This window comes from Prionailurus bengalensis, chromosome B4, assembly GCF_016509475.1.
Source record: "Prionailurus bengalensis isolate Pbe53 chromosome B4, Fcat_Pben_1.1_paternal_pri, whole genome shotgun sequence".
NCBI lineage: Eukaryota > Metazoa > Chordata > Mammalia > Carnivora > Felidae > Prionailurus > Prionailurus bengalensis.
Window position 1 is genome coordinate 1104974 of NC_057358.1, and position 14966 is coordinate 1119939.

At 51.0% G+C, this 14966-nt stretch overlaps 1 protein-coding gene across 7 annotated transcripts in view; it reads left to right on the forward strand.

The window, feature by feature from the left end:
• The window catches only part of WDR37 (WD repeat domain 37), a 63964-nt gene extending 49571 nt beyond the window's left edge, over positions 1-14393 (forward strand). For 4 of the 7 annotated variants that reach the window (XM_043562985.1, XM_043562986.1, XM_043562989.1 and 1 more), the window contains exons 12-14: positions 7531-7665; positions 8111-8225; positions 11690-14393. In XM_043562985.1, coding sequence (XP_043418920.1) covers positions 7531-7665; positions 8111-8225; positions 11690-11821 — 382 coding nt within the window. In that variant the 3' untranslated portion in view covers positions 11822-14393. Of the gene's footprint in view, positions 1-7530; positions 7666-8110; positions 8226-11059; positions 11134-11689 lie in introns of all 7 variants that reach the window. The other 3 variants (XM_043562984.1, XM_043562983.1, XM_043562987.1) reach the window with 1 other exon arrangement.
• Positions 14394-14966: the final 573 nt, after the last annotated feature.

Sequence of the window (14966 nt, forward strand, 5' to 3'; positions counted from 1 at the left end):
CTTGTCCGGGAAGAGGAGAAGGAGGACGTGGGGAGCGTGTTGTGCTGCACGGTTTCTTTTCAGTACTGGGGGATGGCTCCGGAAGGGCCCATAGCATCATGCTGGCCTCAAATGCCTTTGAGCCTAAGCCTCTTGCAGTTCTGCACTCCCTGCCCAAGTGCCTGAGAGTCTGGTTCAGTTGTCGTCTTTTTATTATTATTATTTTTATTATTTTTTAAATGTTTGTTTTTGAGAGAGCCTGTGCATGCAGGCAGGGGAGGGGGCAGAGAGGGGGACAGAGAATCTGAAGCAAGCTTCTCATGGACAGCACGTGCCCCATGTGGGGCTTGAACTCATGAACTGTGAGATCATGAGCCGAGCTGAAGTTGGATACTCAACCAACTGAGCCACCCAGGTGCCCCTTATTATTTTTATTTTGAGAGAGAGAGTGCATCTCACATGTGTGTGCGCGTGGGGGAGGGGCAGAGAGGGGAGGAGAGAGAATCCCAAGCAGGCTTCACATCGTCAGCACGGAGCCTGATGCAGGGTTTGATCCCATGAACCATAAGATCATGACCTGAGCCAAAATCAAGAGTTGGATACTCAGCCGACTGAGCCACCCAGGCGCCCCTGTCTTCTCTTTGATTAGATGGTTTGAAAATAATTTTGTTTTGAGAAGGTTTAGAGAGTTCTGTAACTACTGGCAGTAGTTGGTTGAGAGACAGAAAGGACTCCTGGACTGTGTCAACTTCTGGTATTCTGCCCCAGTGGTCGTGTTAAGGTGTGTTTTTGCAAGTGTCATTTGTATTCGCACACGTTTTGTCATGGTGTCCTGGAAAGGAGCAGGGGACGTTAGCGAATACTGTGTGCGTCTCGAGCTGCTGGGCCGGGTCCCCTGCACCTCGTGCACGCAGGCGAGGCTGGTTTTCCTGTGAACGGGGCCGTTCTGCAGGTGCCGCCGCTTTGCTCCGGGAGACCTCGGGGGTGTCCCATGTGGCCCCTGCAACTCCCTGCACCTCTGGCTTTGGGCCCGCGGTTTCCTTCACAGTGCCCTGCTGATGCATTTGAAAGTTGTCTCCAATTTGGAGTATAGTTTTTAAAAGTAAGAGGAGATGTAGTATTTATTTATGCTTTCAAAATTCCCCATTTAAGTAGAGCTGATAGGGAACTAATAAAAATAAGGACTTCAGGGAAATTAGTGCATTTAACTCAGTGTACTTGACAGCTTGGTCGTGAGCTGTCAGGTCGCTTCACTTTGCACCGAGATGACCCAAGAGAAGATCGTCAGGCTGTGACCACAGACTAAGTACCTCCTGACCCTGCACCGTCACAGCCTCGTTCACAGCTGAGTCGTGTCTGGCCCAACCTGCACGTGTCAGCAGAAGCCACGGCGCGAGGCGTGCAGCGAGTGGAGTGGGGACAGAGCAGCCGCCCGATGGCAGAGCTGGCATGGTGCGTGTGCCTGGCCCCTGCCCACGCCAGGCCCCGGTGGGCTCGGATCACCCGCCCGGCGTCCGCACTTGCTTGCACTCGGCCGTGGCGTTGGACCCGCGGGGTGCGGGTGCTGCCGACGGAGCAGAGTCACGCTCCATTTCCTTTCTGTTCTCAGAGTGAGATGCTCCACTTAGTGTTTTCTCCAAAGTCCCTCAAGGACCAGGACTTTTTTAAAAAGACTGTCTTTTTTTTTTATTTTTTTATTTTTTAGAGACAAAGTGTGAGGAGGGGAGGGGCAGAGAGCAGGAGACATAGACTCTGAAGCAGGTTCCAGGCTCTGAGCTGTCAGCATGGAGCCCCACGCGGGACTCAAAACTCTTGAACTGTGAGATCATGAGCTGAGCTAAAGTCAGAGGCTTAACCGACTGAGCCACCCAGGCGCCCCCTAAAAAAGACTGTCTTTTTTTTTTTTCTTAAATGTTATTGTTATTTTTAAAATTTACATCCAAATTAGCATATAGTGCAACAATGACTTCAGAAGTAGATTCCTTAGGGCCCCTCCCCCATTTAGCCCATCCCCCCCCCACAACCCCTCCAGTAACCGTCAGTTTGTTCTCCATATTTAAGAGTTTCTTGTGTTTTGTCCCCCTCCCTGTCTTTATATTATTTTTGTTTTCCTTCCCTTATGTTCGTCTGTTCTGTCTCTTAAAGTCCTCATGAGTGAAGTCATATGATTTTTGTCTTTCTCTAACTAATTTCACTTAGCATAATACTTTCCAGTTTCATCCATGTAGTTGCAAATGGCAAGATTTCATTCTTTTTGATTGCAGAGTAATACTCCATTGTGTGTGTATGTATATATATATATATATATATATATATATATATATATACACTACATCTTTATCCATTCATCCATTGATGGACATTTGGGCTCTTTCCATCCTTTGGCTATTGTCGATAGTGCTGCTATAAACATGGGGGTGCATGTGCCCCTTCGAAACAGCACACCTGTATCCCATGGATAAATGCCTAGTCGTGCAATTGCTGGGTTGTAGGGTAGTTCTATTTTTAGTTTTTTGAGGAACCTCCATACTGTTTGCAGAGTGGCTGCACCAGCTTGCATTCCCCAAAAAAGACTGTCTTAAGTGGGTGCTCTGAGAGGGACTTTGGGTGCATTCAGCGACCTCCTACGTGCTGTTTCTGCTCTGAGTGTTTAGGTTGGCTCCCTGGAAGTGCTTTTCTGTGTTGGCATCTCCCATGGACTGAGTGCTGTGTCCCCCCTTACCCGTCTGGTGAAGCGTCCCTGCAGGGAGGGCCGGGAACAGCGTGTGCAAAGTCAGCTTCTCGGACCAGCGGGTGTGCCTGAGGACAGCCCCGTGTGAGGAGTGGGTTGCCGTCAGTGTGCTGTGGCCGGCTGTCCAAGGGCCAGTGTGGGGTGCACGGACTTGGAGGTGATTGGATACTGTCGAGGGTGTCACTGTGACAATGGCCCCTGGAATCCCAGGAGTGCAGGCAGGCTTGCTGTGAGACTCGGCACTGGGGAGCCCTGCACCCCCTCCCTCGCTGGTCTCCTGGGCTCCTTGCCTGATGCGTGGACGGGGCTCCAAGACTTGCAGTCCTGGAGAGTCACCAGCTTTAGAGTCGGAACCTTTGCTTAAGGGAGTATAGTTTGGCGGAAGCTTAGTGAACTTGACAGATGAAAGTGCTTTCCTGTTGTGTGCGTGGCATGCCCCCACCCACGTTACCGTGACTGCTGACGCCCGTGACATGTCTGGTGAAGAGCAGTGCCCTGTGCCGAGGCGGCACCTGTCCTGGGGGAGGGGCTGTGAACACTGGGCCCCCTGGGAAGGTAAGTGTGAATTCCACATGTGTTAAAAAACCAGGGGCCCATCGCTTGGGTTGCTCCTCTGGATGAGTAAGGAAATGTGAGGTGTTGGAAGGCTGTGCTGGTAGCTAATTCTGACCTTTCAGAGTGAGGGGGTGCTTGAGTGTGGGGCCCACGGGTGCCTCCTGGTGCCAAGGGTGTCTCGCCCCTCAGGCTCCCTCCGTGAGTAAATCATATGCTGGCGTAAAGGACACTTGCTCCTCAGAGAGTTGAAGGAGCGTCACTTCTGTGTCAGAGCTCGGTTCTGGCTCATTTCACGCACACACACACGCACACACGTCATGGGCCGTGTAGCCAGTGTCACGTCCGGTGGGTATGCCAGCACATGCGTGTGCATGTGTCCACATGTCATACGTGTATCATCTTCCGTGTGTCCTGTGCCACTTCTGGTGGACGCGCTCACACTCCCAGTTCTGAAACGTGCTTGCACACGGTCCCTGGGCCACAAGGGCCCTCAGGCGCCCGCAGCCCGGGTTTACGTGGAGTCACCCCCACTGTGGTGTGAGGGACGTCCAGGTGAAGAAGAGGGGTCTTCCCAGGCCTGTGACAGCTCACCTCCGATCCAGGACGGACCCGTGCCCTCTGGGGCTTCTTCAGGAAAGAGCACTCTCTCTTCGACTTTGCAGTTTCTGGAGAGTAAAAATCTTACGGTTCCTAATACCTTTCTAACTTCAATTTTCCTGGTTATTCTGATGAACAGGGCTTTTCTGTATCTCATTATTTCAAGGCTGATGTAGAAACAGTTTTCCTTTCGGAAGATTTAAAAAAGAAGGGAAGCCTTTTAAATTGTTCACATCCTAGTTTTTATGCCCAGAGTCACGTGATGCTGACATTGGGACATTGGCTGTGAGCGCATCAGCACGTAACTAGCAAAGTCTTGCATTCAGAAACTAAGGGAATGGACAGTTAGGTTATTAAAACCTGAGGGAGATCACTCTTCACCTAACTTATTTGTATTTTAATGTTTGTTTATGTTGAGAGAGAGAGAGAGAGAGAGAGAAGGGGAGGGGCAGAGAGAGGGAGAGAGAGAATCCCAAGCAGGCCCCATGCTGACCGCGCAGAGCCAAAATCTCATGAACCCAGATCAAGACCTGAGCCGAAATCAAGAATCAGACGCTTAACCGACCAAGCCCCCCAGGTGCCCCGTGTCACAGTTGTTGATGTAATTACAAATGTTCAAAACTTATTGATGCTTGGCTGTTACATCGTTTGATCAGAATGAAATAGTGACCAGGCTTCACAGAAAGGAAATCAGAGCCTTGGCCCTTGATACTACAAGCATGAGGTTACCCTGTGAATCTTCCTAAGTTTAACTTCTCTGTAACCCCCTTGTTTAAAAATCTCTGTAACCCTTTTAAATCAAGTTGTGTAGAATGATCATCTTTGAATAATCTATGGAAAAGTTACTGATTCAGTTAATAAAATGCGCTGGAGGAGAACTTGGTTAACGAAAGGCACCGTTCTGATGCACCTGTGATGCTGCTCGCAGCCGTCGCTGCGGCGTGATGACCCTGGTGATTGCGAAGCTTCTTTGAGGTATTGTCACAAGACCCAGCAGCGGCACGTTTCAGTGTCACAGTTACACTGTTGCCCGAAAAACTGCCCCTGTCCCATCGCTGCCCCGCTGGCGCTGGCCCTTGTTCGCTGTGGCATGTTCCCTGAGGCGAGCGGGACCTGCTCTGTCGAGTGGGCGGTCCTGCACTTCGGTCCTGTCGGTGACGACGTCTCGGTTTGCTGAAGACAGGCTCAGGGAGGAGGGGGACCGGGTTGGATACTGAGCTGGCGCTGCTTTAACTTCTTTCTTCCGGGAGCATTTGAATTCCAGATCCTGAAAGCGAACCAGATGTGACACCAGTGTGACTTTTCCTTTAAATGTTTATCTTAGGGCCTGCTTTTTTGAGAGTTCGCCATCAAGGAGTGTTCAGAAATGTATCATTTGGAAAAGGGTTGTTTTCCATTTAGTTGTCTCAGATCTTAAGACACAGGCCCATGTGCGTCGTGTGCGCACTGAGGAGTACACGGGGTGGGCCGGGCACAGTGCGTGTGCTCTCCAGGACCCTCCATGTTAGGGCAGGCTGCAGAGCACTTGCTTCGTCTGTGCGGGGCTTAGTTTCAAAGGACGGTCTGGGAAGCGGGAAGCGGTAGCCAGGGAGGACGTGGTCAGGACAGGTCTTCCGTTGTGTGCAGGCGTGAGGGCAGGTGTGGTCTGTCCTGCCGGCCTGTGCTGGGCCGCAGGGATGTCACAAACACTGCCCCGTCCTTGGTAGGGCGATGGGCCACACTGATTTCCTCCTGGATGCGCTCTTCAAAGGCGGACTCCCTCCCGTCCAGAGGACGCCCCTGCCCTTGCCTGAGTGCTTGCTCCTCTGCTCTGTCCTTCTGATGCAAACGGATCTCTTGGTTTTGTGGCGAGCTCCATCTGAAAGGTGAGAAGCGGGGGGCTCTGCGCTGCTTCTGATGTGGGGCCAGGAGAGTGCACTGCCTGGCATTTCCGGGCCAGCATTTTCCACACATCGTGTATTTTTTTTTTTTCTTAGCTATGAAATTCCGGCAGATTGTTATGCAAAACAGCTTTGTGTCTCTGTGTGACTGGGAAGACAGCTGTTAGTCCTAATGAGGAGTGCTAGCATTACAGTCTCTCCGGTGATTGAGACCCGCGGAGGGAGCGGAATGTTCCAGATCGGCCAGTGGTGTGCGGTGAGAAGGTAGTGCGCTGTCAGCTGGAAGCACACGCCCGGCTGCTCTCGGCGACAAGATAAATGAGTCAGCTGGAGTTCGGCAGAGTCTGAGCTTTTCCAGCGAGCAGTCATGGCACAGTGGGTTCCCCCGGGGACCCGAGTCCGAGGGTGCCTGGAGAGCCATGGCCCCCGCGCCAGCTTTTCCCTTTGATGCCCTACAATACCTGTCAGGATGGTGATTTATTAAAAACCTAATGTCTTTCAGCATTTCATTAACATAAGGTGAGACGGTCTTTTGTGGAGACTTTTTTCATTAATTTAGCAGAATGTTCACTGAAATTTAACTTGGCCACAACTCCCTGAGAACCGGAGTCCACGGGGGAGGCTGGGCGTCAGAGTCCCTCCCAGCTTGTCGTGGCCTCTGCACCAGGCCAGGCCTGACGCTCCTGTGTGTTTGAGACGGGGGTTCAGAGGGGCCGTTGGCTTCAAGTCCAGGCTTACCTTCCTCCCCCTGTTCTCTGTGCATCACACGTGGGCCCCCCTCCACTGCCTGATATAGCATGGTGTCCACATTCATCCCCGTGATGACAGCGGGATTTCTGTCTTTTTTTTATGGCCCAATAAGACCCTGTTGTTCGTACACACATCCCATCTTCTTTGTACATTCGTGTGTCAACATCAGGTGGTTTGCGTGTCCTGCCTGCTGTGAACATGGGGGCGCAGGTACCTCTTCAGGGTACTGATCCGTTTCCTTGGGATGCATGCCCGGTAGTGGTGTTGCTGGATCGCAGGGTAGTTCTATTTTTAACTATACAGGGAGCCTCCACACTGTCCTCCACACTGTCCTCCACAGTGGCTGCACCAGCTTGCATTCCCACCAACAGGGCATGAGGTTCCTTTTCTCCACGTCCTGACCAACACTTGTGTTCTGTTTTTTTGATGGAAGGCATTCTAAGGGGAGTGAGATGGGATGCTGTGGTTTTGATTTGCGTTCCCCTGATGGTTGACGGTGAGCATCTTTTCATGGGCTTTTTGGCCTTTTGTGAATCTTCCGTGGAGAAAGTTCTGTTTAAATTCTTGGCACGTTTTTAAATTGGTGGTGGTGGTGGTGGTGGTTGAGTTAAAGGAATAGGTTTTTCTCCAATGTTCTGATTAAACTGAAAGTTAGGCTGGATTTTTCTTTTCTTTCTTTTCTTTTTTTTTTTTTTACATTTGTGCTATCAGGTGCGAGTATGTAGACATTTTGGCAGGTTCTGTCTAATCGATGTCTTCCAGTAGCTTCTCTTTGCTCCATTGCCTGAGAAGGTAGAGCTGAGTAGAATGGACTGTACTTTTCTAATGCTCATTGTGTTTACACTCACAGGGAGATTGAAGCAGGAGTTAGTGGATTCGGAGACAACTGTCCGCTTCCACGTCTCCAGTAGCCTTTCCACCTGCCTCACCAGTCTCTCTGGCAGCGGGATTGTGTGCTCATTACGCAGGTGGAGAGGACTTGTGTCTGCATCTTGGGACTTGCTGATGATCTTTTGAACCTGTGCCCTTTACTTGTAGCACCGTGACCTCGGCCGTGTTCACCGTGGGAGATAATGTTGTTTCGGGCAGCGATGACCGCACCGTGAAGGTCTGGGATTTAAGGAATATGAGATCCCCCATTGCGACTATTCGCACAGACTCTGCCATCAACAGGTGAAGAGGGCTGCTTGTTATGTCCTGAGAGGGTGGCTTGTCATGCAGTGTGTTATTCATGTACATGTGGTGTTTAAGAGAGCACTTGGAAAAGTGCATTAGACTTCCGGGGAAGTATTTTTTGCAGGGGGGATTATTTTTTATTGATCCTCATGCAGATTTAGTATCCCCTGTGTGCTGCTGAAATGTGAGTATGAAATCGGGCTGGGGCGGTGAGCTTCAAAGGAGAAGAATGAGCCACCTTTGGGCAAGCGCTGTGGGGCTGCATTTGAGTCACTGTCATTACAGGTAAGTGACTCGGTCTCTGTGTGCTGACGCTGCAGACAGATAGCACCTGCCTTGAAGCGTGAATGGTGCGAAGTCTCCCACTGCGTGATAGTCTGTAAACTCGGGGACTTGTGCCGTCCCGACTTCATCCATAACCCACTTCGTCTCCCCTTCGCAGGATCAACGTATGCGTCGGCCAGAAGATAATCGCCCTCCCACACGACAACCGGCAAGTGAGGCTGTTCGACATGTCGGGCGTGCGGCTGGCGCGGCTCCCCCGTAGCAGCCGGCAGGTAGGTGTGCTTTCGCCCCGCGTGTTCGCCCCGCGTGTTGGCAGCGAGCCTTGGGGACAGCGTGGAGTCTGCGTCCTAGGTCACCACTGACCGACGAGCCCCACGTCGTTTTAGGTTTTCTAAAAAGAGAGAAACTAGCGGTATGTTTAAATGATCCAGATATACTAGACATAAGTGCTTTTATAATTGTAACCGATATAAACACACCAGAGGCGTCACATTCTTATTTTCCTACTGTCATTGGACGCTAGATTTCGCTGAAAGTACTTGATCTGTGTTTAGGACTCACAAAATTTAAAGTCGAAGGGTTCCCCGGTACCTGAACTGAGTGTGCCACATGTTTTTAAACTTAAATGAGATGGCGCACTCCGCCCCCCAGTCTCGTGTGGGGAGCAGAGGGCGCCCGTGGTGGCGGTCCCCCTCCGGGACAGCACAGCCTCACCTCTTGGCAAGTGAAAGTGTGCGCCCTCACTCGGACGCAGAGGTGTGGGCCGAGGGGCCTCTTTCAGAAGAGGACCCGCCCCGCCCAGACCGGAAGAGCCCTTTCCCTGGCAGGTGCAGGACGGGAAAAGCCCATCTAGATGCAGCTTTGCTGGGAGTCAGCCCAGACGGTGCGGGGGAGGGGGAGTGTGGTGCTCGTGGCCGTGGCTGCGGCTCAGACCTGCTGATGCACATTCCCGGCGTGCCACCTGGGAGTTCGCACTTAGGTGGTTCCCGACGGCTCCTGTGGGGCAGTGGATGTTGCTGTGATGCATAACCCCCCATACGCTCCCTCCTGCATCCCCCCACCCCTCCCCTCCCATCTTCCCCCACTACCCCTCAACCCCCATCGCTGAGGCCGCACCTCTGCAGGCCTGGTGCTTAACTGAGCCTTGCCCCCTGGCCCCCCTCCTTTTCCTCCCACGCCTTTGCCGTGTGTCAGTGTGACAGCCGCGTGGGCGAGCCAGTTCATGTGGCCCCTGACGCTGCAGTCAGTGTCTGTGCCCCCAGCGCCTGCCACGCTTGCTGCCCCATGGCCGTGGCTCTGCCGACCCCTTGTGGAGGCGCCCCCTGTCGTCTTGTGTAAAGCCTCACAGAGTGGTTTGTGACCCGCAGGCCGGCCCTGGTGTTAGGAGCTGTAGACCGAAGGTGGCTTCAGAGGCCAACGGCGAAGGGTGTTGGCTGTCAGCGAGGCCTGACTTTACGTGGCACCAACTCTCCGTGAAAGGCCTCTGCCCTCAACACGGGGCTTCACCCGCTCTCCCCCTCGGGGCTTGTACGCGTACTGTCCTAAGTTCATTTTGAAACTCTATTCTTTGAGTACACGTCACAGGAAAGGTACTCGTGAAATTAGAGTGCTTAATAAAATCTTCACCTCCCCCCCGACAAAGGGAAGGTTCGAGCTTGGCACCTGCAGAGTCCCTGCTGTGCGTGCACGCTGCGTCGTTAACACGCTGGGACCCATGTGTGGTACCTGACGGCGCTGTGCGGCCTGTGAGGGCTGCGCCTGGAACACGAGGTCGGGCGTGCACGACGTCTACTTTGAGAACGTTTTCCTCGAGAAAGTACGGAGTTGTGAGCGGTTCTGGTGGTGCTGATCCCGTGGAGGCAACTCGCGTTGGTTGTCTGTACACGTGTAGCCCTGTTGAAACTGTAGAATTTGTGGTGCTCGGATTTGTTTCCTCCTGAAGTGTTGTGTTGAATAGAATTATTTTTAAGATTGATGAGTAACGTTTCACTTAATTCTGAACTTGTGACACTTCTTCAGATAGAAAAATGCTGGGCTCGGCGTCCCGGAACCACAGCCGGCAGTCCCTGCTTTCTGTCGCCCCGGCTTCTTTGAACCGACAGACTTTAAGAAGACAAAACAACAACCTTATTTGAAATTGGTAGCTAGAGGGAAGGTGGCTGACAGCGTGAACTTGTTTTACTTTGGGGAGAGTGCAGGTGGTGTTTCCCAAAAGTGTGTTTCATGCCAAGCGAGCTCTGTGGAGTGCTGGAGGGGCCAAGGGACAAGGCTCTGGGTGCAGCGTGTCTGTGAGCTGTTCCAGAAGGCACACTGGCCCGTGGCCGGTGTGCAGCGCTCTGTGCAGTGTGCACATTGTGACCCGAGAGGGGGCGGGGCGTTTCTAAAGTACACATGTGCCCCAGGCATGTCCGTGTGCACTCGGGTCCGAGGGACACAGGAGGCTGGACTCCAGGTGGGTCCTGGGCGAGTGCTCCTTTGCCAGCGTTCTGCGTGCTGGCTGGCCCTGCCTTACCCCCTTACTAAGCACCTGACCTGAGGGTTTCTGTTGGCAGTGCCTTGAGTTGACTGATCTTTAACTGGTTCCTGTGCAGAGTCCTGATCACTGCCAGTTAATGGATGCATCGTTCCCTCTTTCTTCTGAGGTTTTTAACAAAGAAGCCTAACAACATTGCTCTTGAAACCCTTTGTTGTGTGGGTTTCTGTTGGCAGTACTTTATTTTGTGGACTGTTGTGTTCTTTGTCATAGAGAGCACTTTCCACATGTGGATGCTTTACCAGGGAACTTCTGTGCCATTCTTGTTTTTTTCCTTTCTTTTTTTAAGAGGGAGAACAAGCTGGGGAGGGACAGATTGAGGGGGGAGGGGGGAGACAGAGAATGCCAGGCAGGCTCCACACTGTCAGTGCAGAGCCTGATGCGGGGCTTGATCTCAGGATTGTGGGATCGTGACCGGGGCCAAAACCAAGAGTCTGACACTTCACCAGCTGAGCCACCCGGTGGGGGGGGTGGGGGGGTGGGGTGTCCCTGTGCCATTCTTCTGAGTGTTCCTTTTACTTCTGAAATTTCTGTCAGCTTTCCTTAATCCTGTTTCTTGTACTTTATCACTAGACCGTGATCACGTTAATCTGGAAGTATATTCACATGTGCCGAGGCATTGCTGTGTCTCTACACGTATACACTAGGTATATCACATTCTAAAAACTTTGCTAGTGTTTGGCAGTAATTTTTTCCAGCATTCTGATAACTTAGCTGGACTTCCTGAAGGTAGCAGGAATTGACTTGAAAGATCATTTATTTTATCCTTGTCTTATTTGATACGAAATGTATTTTTCTGGCCACTTTATTACCTGAGCCAACTATTTGTTAAAATGGTCTTTGAGGTCTTTGAATGGATTTCCTTTATTTTATTCCCAAATATTATCTAGCTCATTAAAAATCTTCAAATTGATCATATATTCTTTTTGCCTGACTATAATCTTACTCGTTTATTAAAGAATCACAAAATGCTTTTGGTCACGTGTGCTGACGCCCCTCGCCCCGCCTTGGCCTCTCCGCAGCACGTGGCCGAAAGCTTGTTGCCACGTGCACGGTTTGTGGCTCGTGTTGACTAATGCCTCCTGTTAATGTTTTTTTCTTTCGACTCCGTCGCCTTGATTCGTGTAGTTGTAAATCTGGCTGAGGTTTTATCGCGCTTCTGCTTTGGGAAGGATATACTAATTCTGGTTTGTGTGATAATAGGGCCACAGAAGAATGGTGTGCTGCTCGGCGTGGAGCGAGGACCACCCCATGTGCAATCTGTTCACCTGCGGGTTTGACAGGCAAGCCATTGGCTGGAACATCAACATCCCTGCGTTGTTACAAGAGAAATGAGGTTGCCGGCGTTCCTTAGTCGCGTGGTTCGCCGTGGACCTGTGGACCGGTGCCGCTTTTCTCCTGTTGGTCAAGCCCTTTTTCTGAGAGTCGGGCCCTGACGAGGGTGATTTGTATGTTCTTTTCTCATTGTACCCAGCTTGCATGAAATGTACAGCAAAACGTATGGTCCTAAGTTTTATTTTCGTCTTGTGTGTGTGCTGGCGCCCTCCGTGCAGTGGAGACGAAGCCCCTTCCCCGTAGCACGTCGTGTGTTGTGAGTTGCTGGCGTCTGACAGCTGACAGGAGGGCATTACGTTTGCGTGAGTTAAATGTGAACCCGCGTACTTACTGTGAGGCGCAAGTAGAGTGTAGCGTTTCTGGAATAATTATACACGCCTGCCTTGTGCCGGGAAGGTCGCGGAGCCGCACCCGCGTTGGCTGACGCACGGCAGGTGCGCTGGAAGACTTGAGGGTTGCTTCCGCGTGAGGTTGTAGCGTGTGCCGTGCTGTCACGGAGCTTCAACTCCGTCCCGTCGTAGTTACGTGAAACAACCTGGATGTTAGACGCTAACAGAAGTAGGATGCAGACTTTGCATTTGGAGAGTCGTTTGAAAAGAAAAAGTTTCTGCTCTTTTTGTGGAAAATCATTTCAATCTCCTGAGGTCTCATGTTAGCAAATTCAAAAATGTGATTCTAATCACTGATTTCAGATACTAATCAAAATTTAAAGCACTTTAGTTTATAGCCATGGTTATAAACAGTTTTGAGAAGTTACAGATGACTTATCCACTGAATGTGACTTGACCTTTTGAAGAAGGCCCTGCCTGCTACCTGAAAACAAAACCTTATTTATTTTCTATTCTACACTTTGGTTTGCGTATTTCTAAGGGGGTTCACTTCCTTGGTGGTGTTTGAGAGCCAACAATGCAAATAAATGAGTACTACCTCAGAACAGCATGTTTGGAGACCGGGGGCGTCTCGCCACTGCGTGTGGCTGGGATGCCCAGTTCAGTTCCGAAGGCAGGACAGACAATCATAGCGGCCGGCAGGGGCGGCTGCAGCGATGCGTCGCAGGCCGGCAGCTTGCTCCCGTTTCGGCAGCCGGGACGCCCCCGCGTGCCAGCCCTGTCACTGCCTGGGCGAGCCCGTCGCTCTTGCCTTCGTAGGACTCACTGTTGTCCGCTGTTTGTGAGTTCGTGTTTCTTGCTCAGTCACAGTTTTGATAAAGAGCCGTCTCTGCATACCGCCCTCCTATTTTTAATTCTTTGAGTGTGTGCACTTGGAGAGGCACAAGAGGGTGACCGTGAAGACGATCGTGGGTGCCCCACTTCTGGTGGTGACGGCTGGCGGAGGAGTGTGTGGGCCGCCCTGGGTCCTGAGTGAACGCGCCTCACTTGAGGCTCCCGTGGCTCAGGTCCTATGTGTGGTACCTCGTGAGGAATTCCAGCCCCAAATTCTCTGGAACGATTTTGAGATGATTGACACCGTCTGGAAGGGAAGAAGGACCAGGAGAAACCCGTCCTGCTACGGACGGTTGAGGTCGGTGCCTGGAGGGCGCAGAAAGTCATTTCTGAAGCCTGCCTTCTGGCCCCTGCCGACCTAGGGGCACCACACCCCCAGCGCCAGAGTGCAGGCGACCTCGGGCCTCCAATCTGTGTGTCCACGCTCTTGGGCTCCTGTTGTGTTTTAATTTGAATGTCTGGGTGTCTTAGAATCATTGTTAGGAGCACTGAAAAACGTATACAAACACAGTTGAATCAGACTTAAGAACCAGATCTCTGCCGGATTAAAAAAAAGTGGAAGCTTTGAAACAAATATTTTTGATGGCCATTTCGTTCTCTGCAAACTAGTGCCCTCCGTGGCCGGCAGCTGCTCACTGTCTCGCCAACGGGAGTGGCCGACCTCCTCACTCCTCCCGCGTCTCCACGGGGGCACAAGGCCTCATGCTTTTGGGGAGAGTTCTCAGGAGCAGGACACCCTACTATCACGACCACGTCGTCCTCTGACGTGCTTCCATTCAGCTGCTGCTGTGGCCTTAGTGGTGGTGTTTTCGGGAGTGGTGGAGATTTGGGATCGTGCGTGTGCGTGCGCGCGCGCGCGCGCGTGTGTGTGTGCGCGCGTGTGTGAGCGTCCATGTGCATGTGTGTACTTGTGTGGCTGAGATTAAGTCGTGATCAGCCACATGTGATCTCATCTGAAATCGTGTTTGGAAATGAGAGTGGTTTTGTTCTGTATGCTCACATGTCCAGAATTTCATTTGATAATGGAAGGAAAGTGTGTGGTTACTGGAAAATGTGTATTGATAGAAAGTTTCATAAGAACTACGTTGTTGGACAAAACAGCACTCTTTTTCAACCACTGCACATCGGTTTCTGTAGAGACAAAAATTGTGTACATATTTTGGAATTTGAAGAATCCTATGTAAATCACTTGTTGCTTAAATCTGTGAAAAACAAGTTTCTTTGGGGGGGAAGTATGCATTTATAAGTGTTGTGTACAGCAAGTGTTTTTATTGTATTGGTGTAATTGTTTTTAAGTGTTGAATGTCTTCATTGCCATATGAAATTCATTAAAAATCCACATTCTGTAATCACTATTGTAAAAATTTTATGTTATTAGGAGTCTTTTTTTATTCTTTATTTAAAAATTTTTTAAAAGACGTTTTATTTATTTTTGAGAGACAGAGCATGAATGGGGGAGGGGCAGAGAGAGAGGGAGACACAGAATCCGAAGCAGGGTTCAGGCTCTGAGCTGCCAGCACAGAGCCCGATGCGGGGCTCGAACCTGTGAATGGGGAGATCGTGGCCTGAGACGAAGTTGATGCTTAACTGATTGAGCCATCCAGGCGCCCCATATTCTTTACTTATTTTTTAAATTTTTTGCTTTGGTGAAAATTCTAGTATTGCCCACTTGAAAAATTTTAACTTTAGACTTCAAAGGCCTGTAATCCTGCCTGTGTGCTGGACTCCCTTTAAGTGACAAGTAGGTATGCTTGTCCTCCCCGGCAGTGTCTGGAGGGCGTTAACAATCTGATACAATGCAGGTGTTGTCAGAGTCCCTCGGGTTTCAGAAGACGTCTGCCCTGTTCTTACTGCAGTAAGCTTGTTTGAAAGTCTTTAAAAAATTGCATTTACAGAAAGCAGGCCCTGCTCGTTCTGTGGGG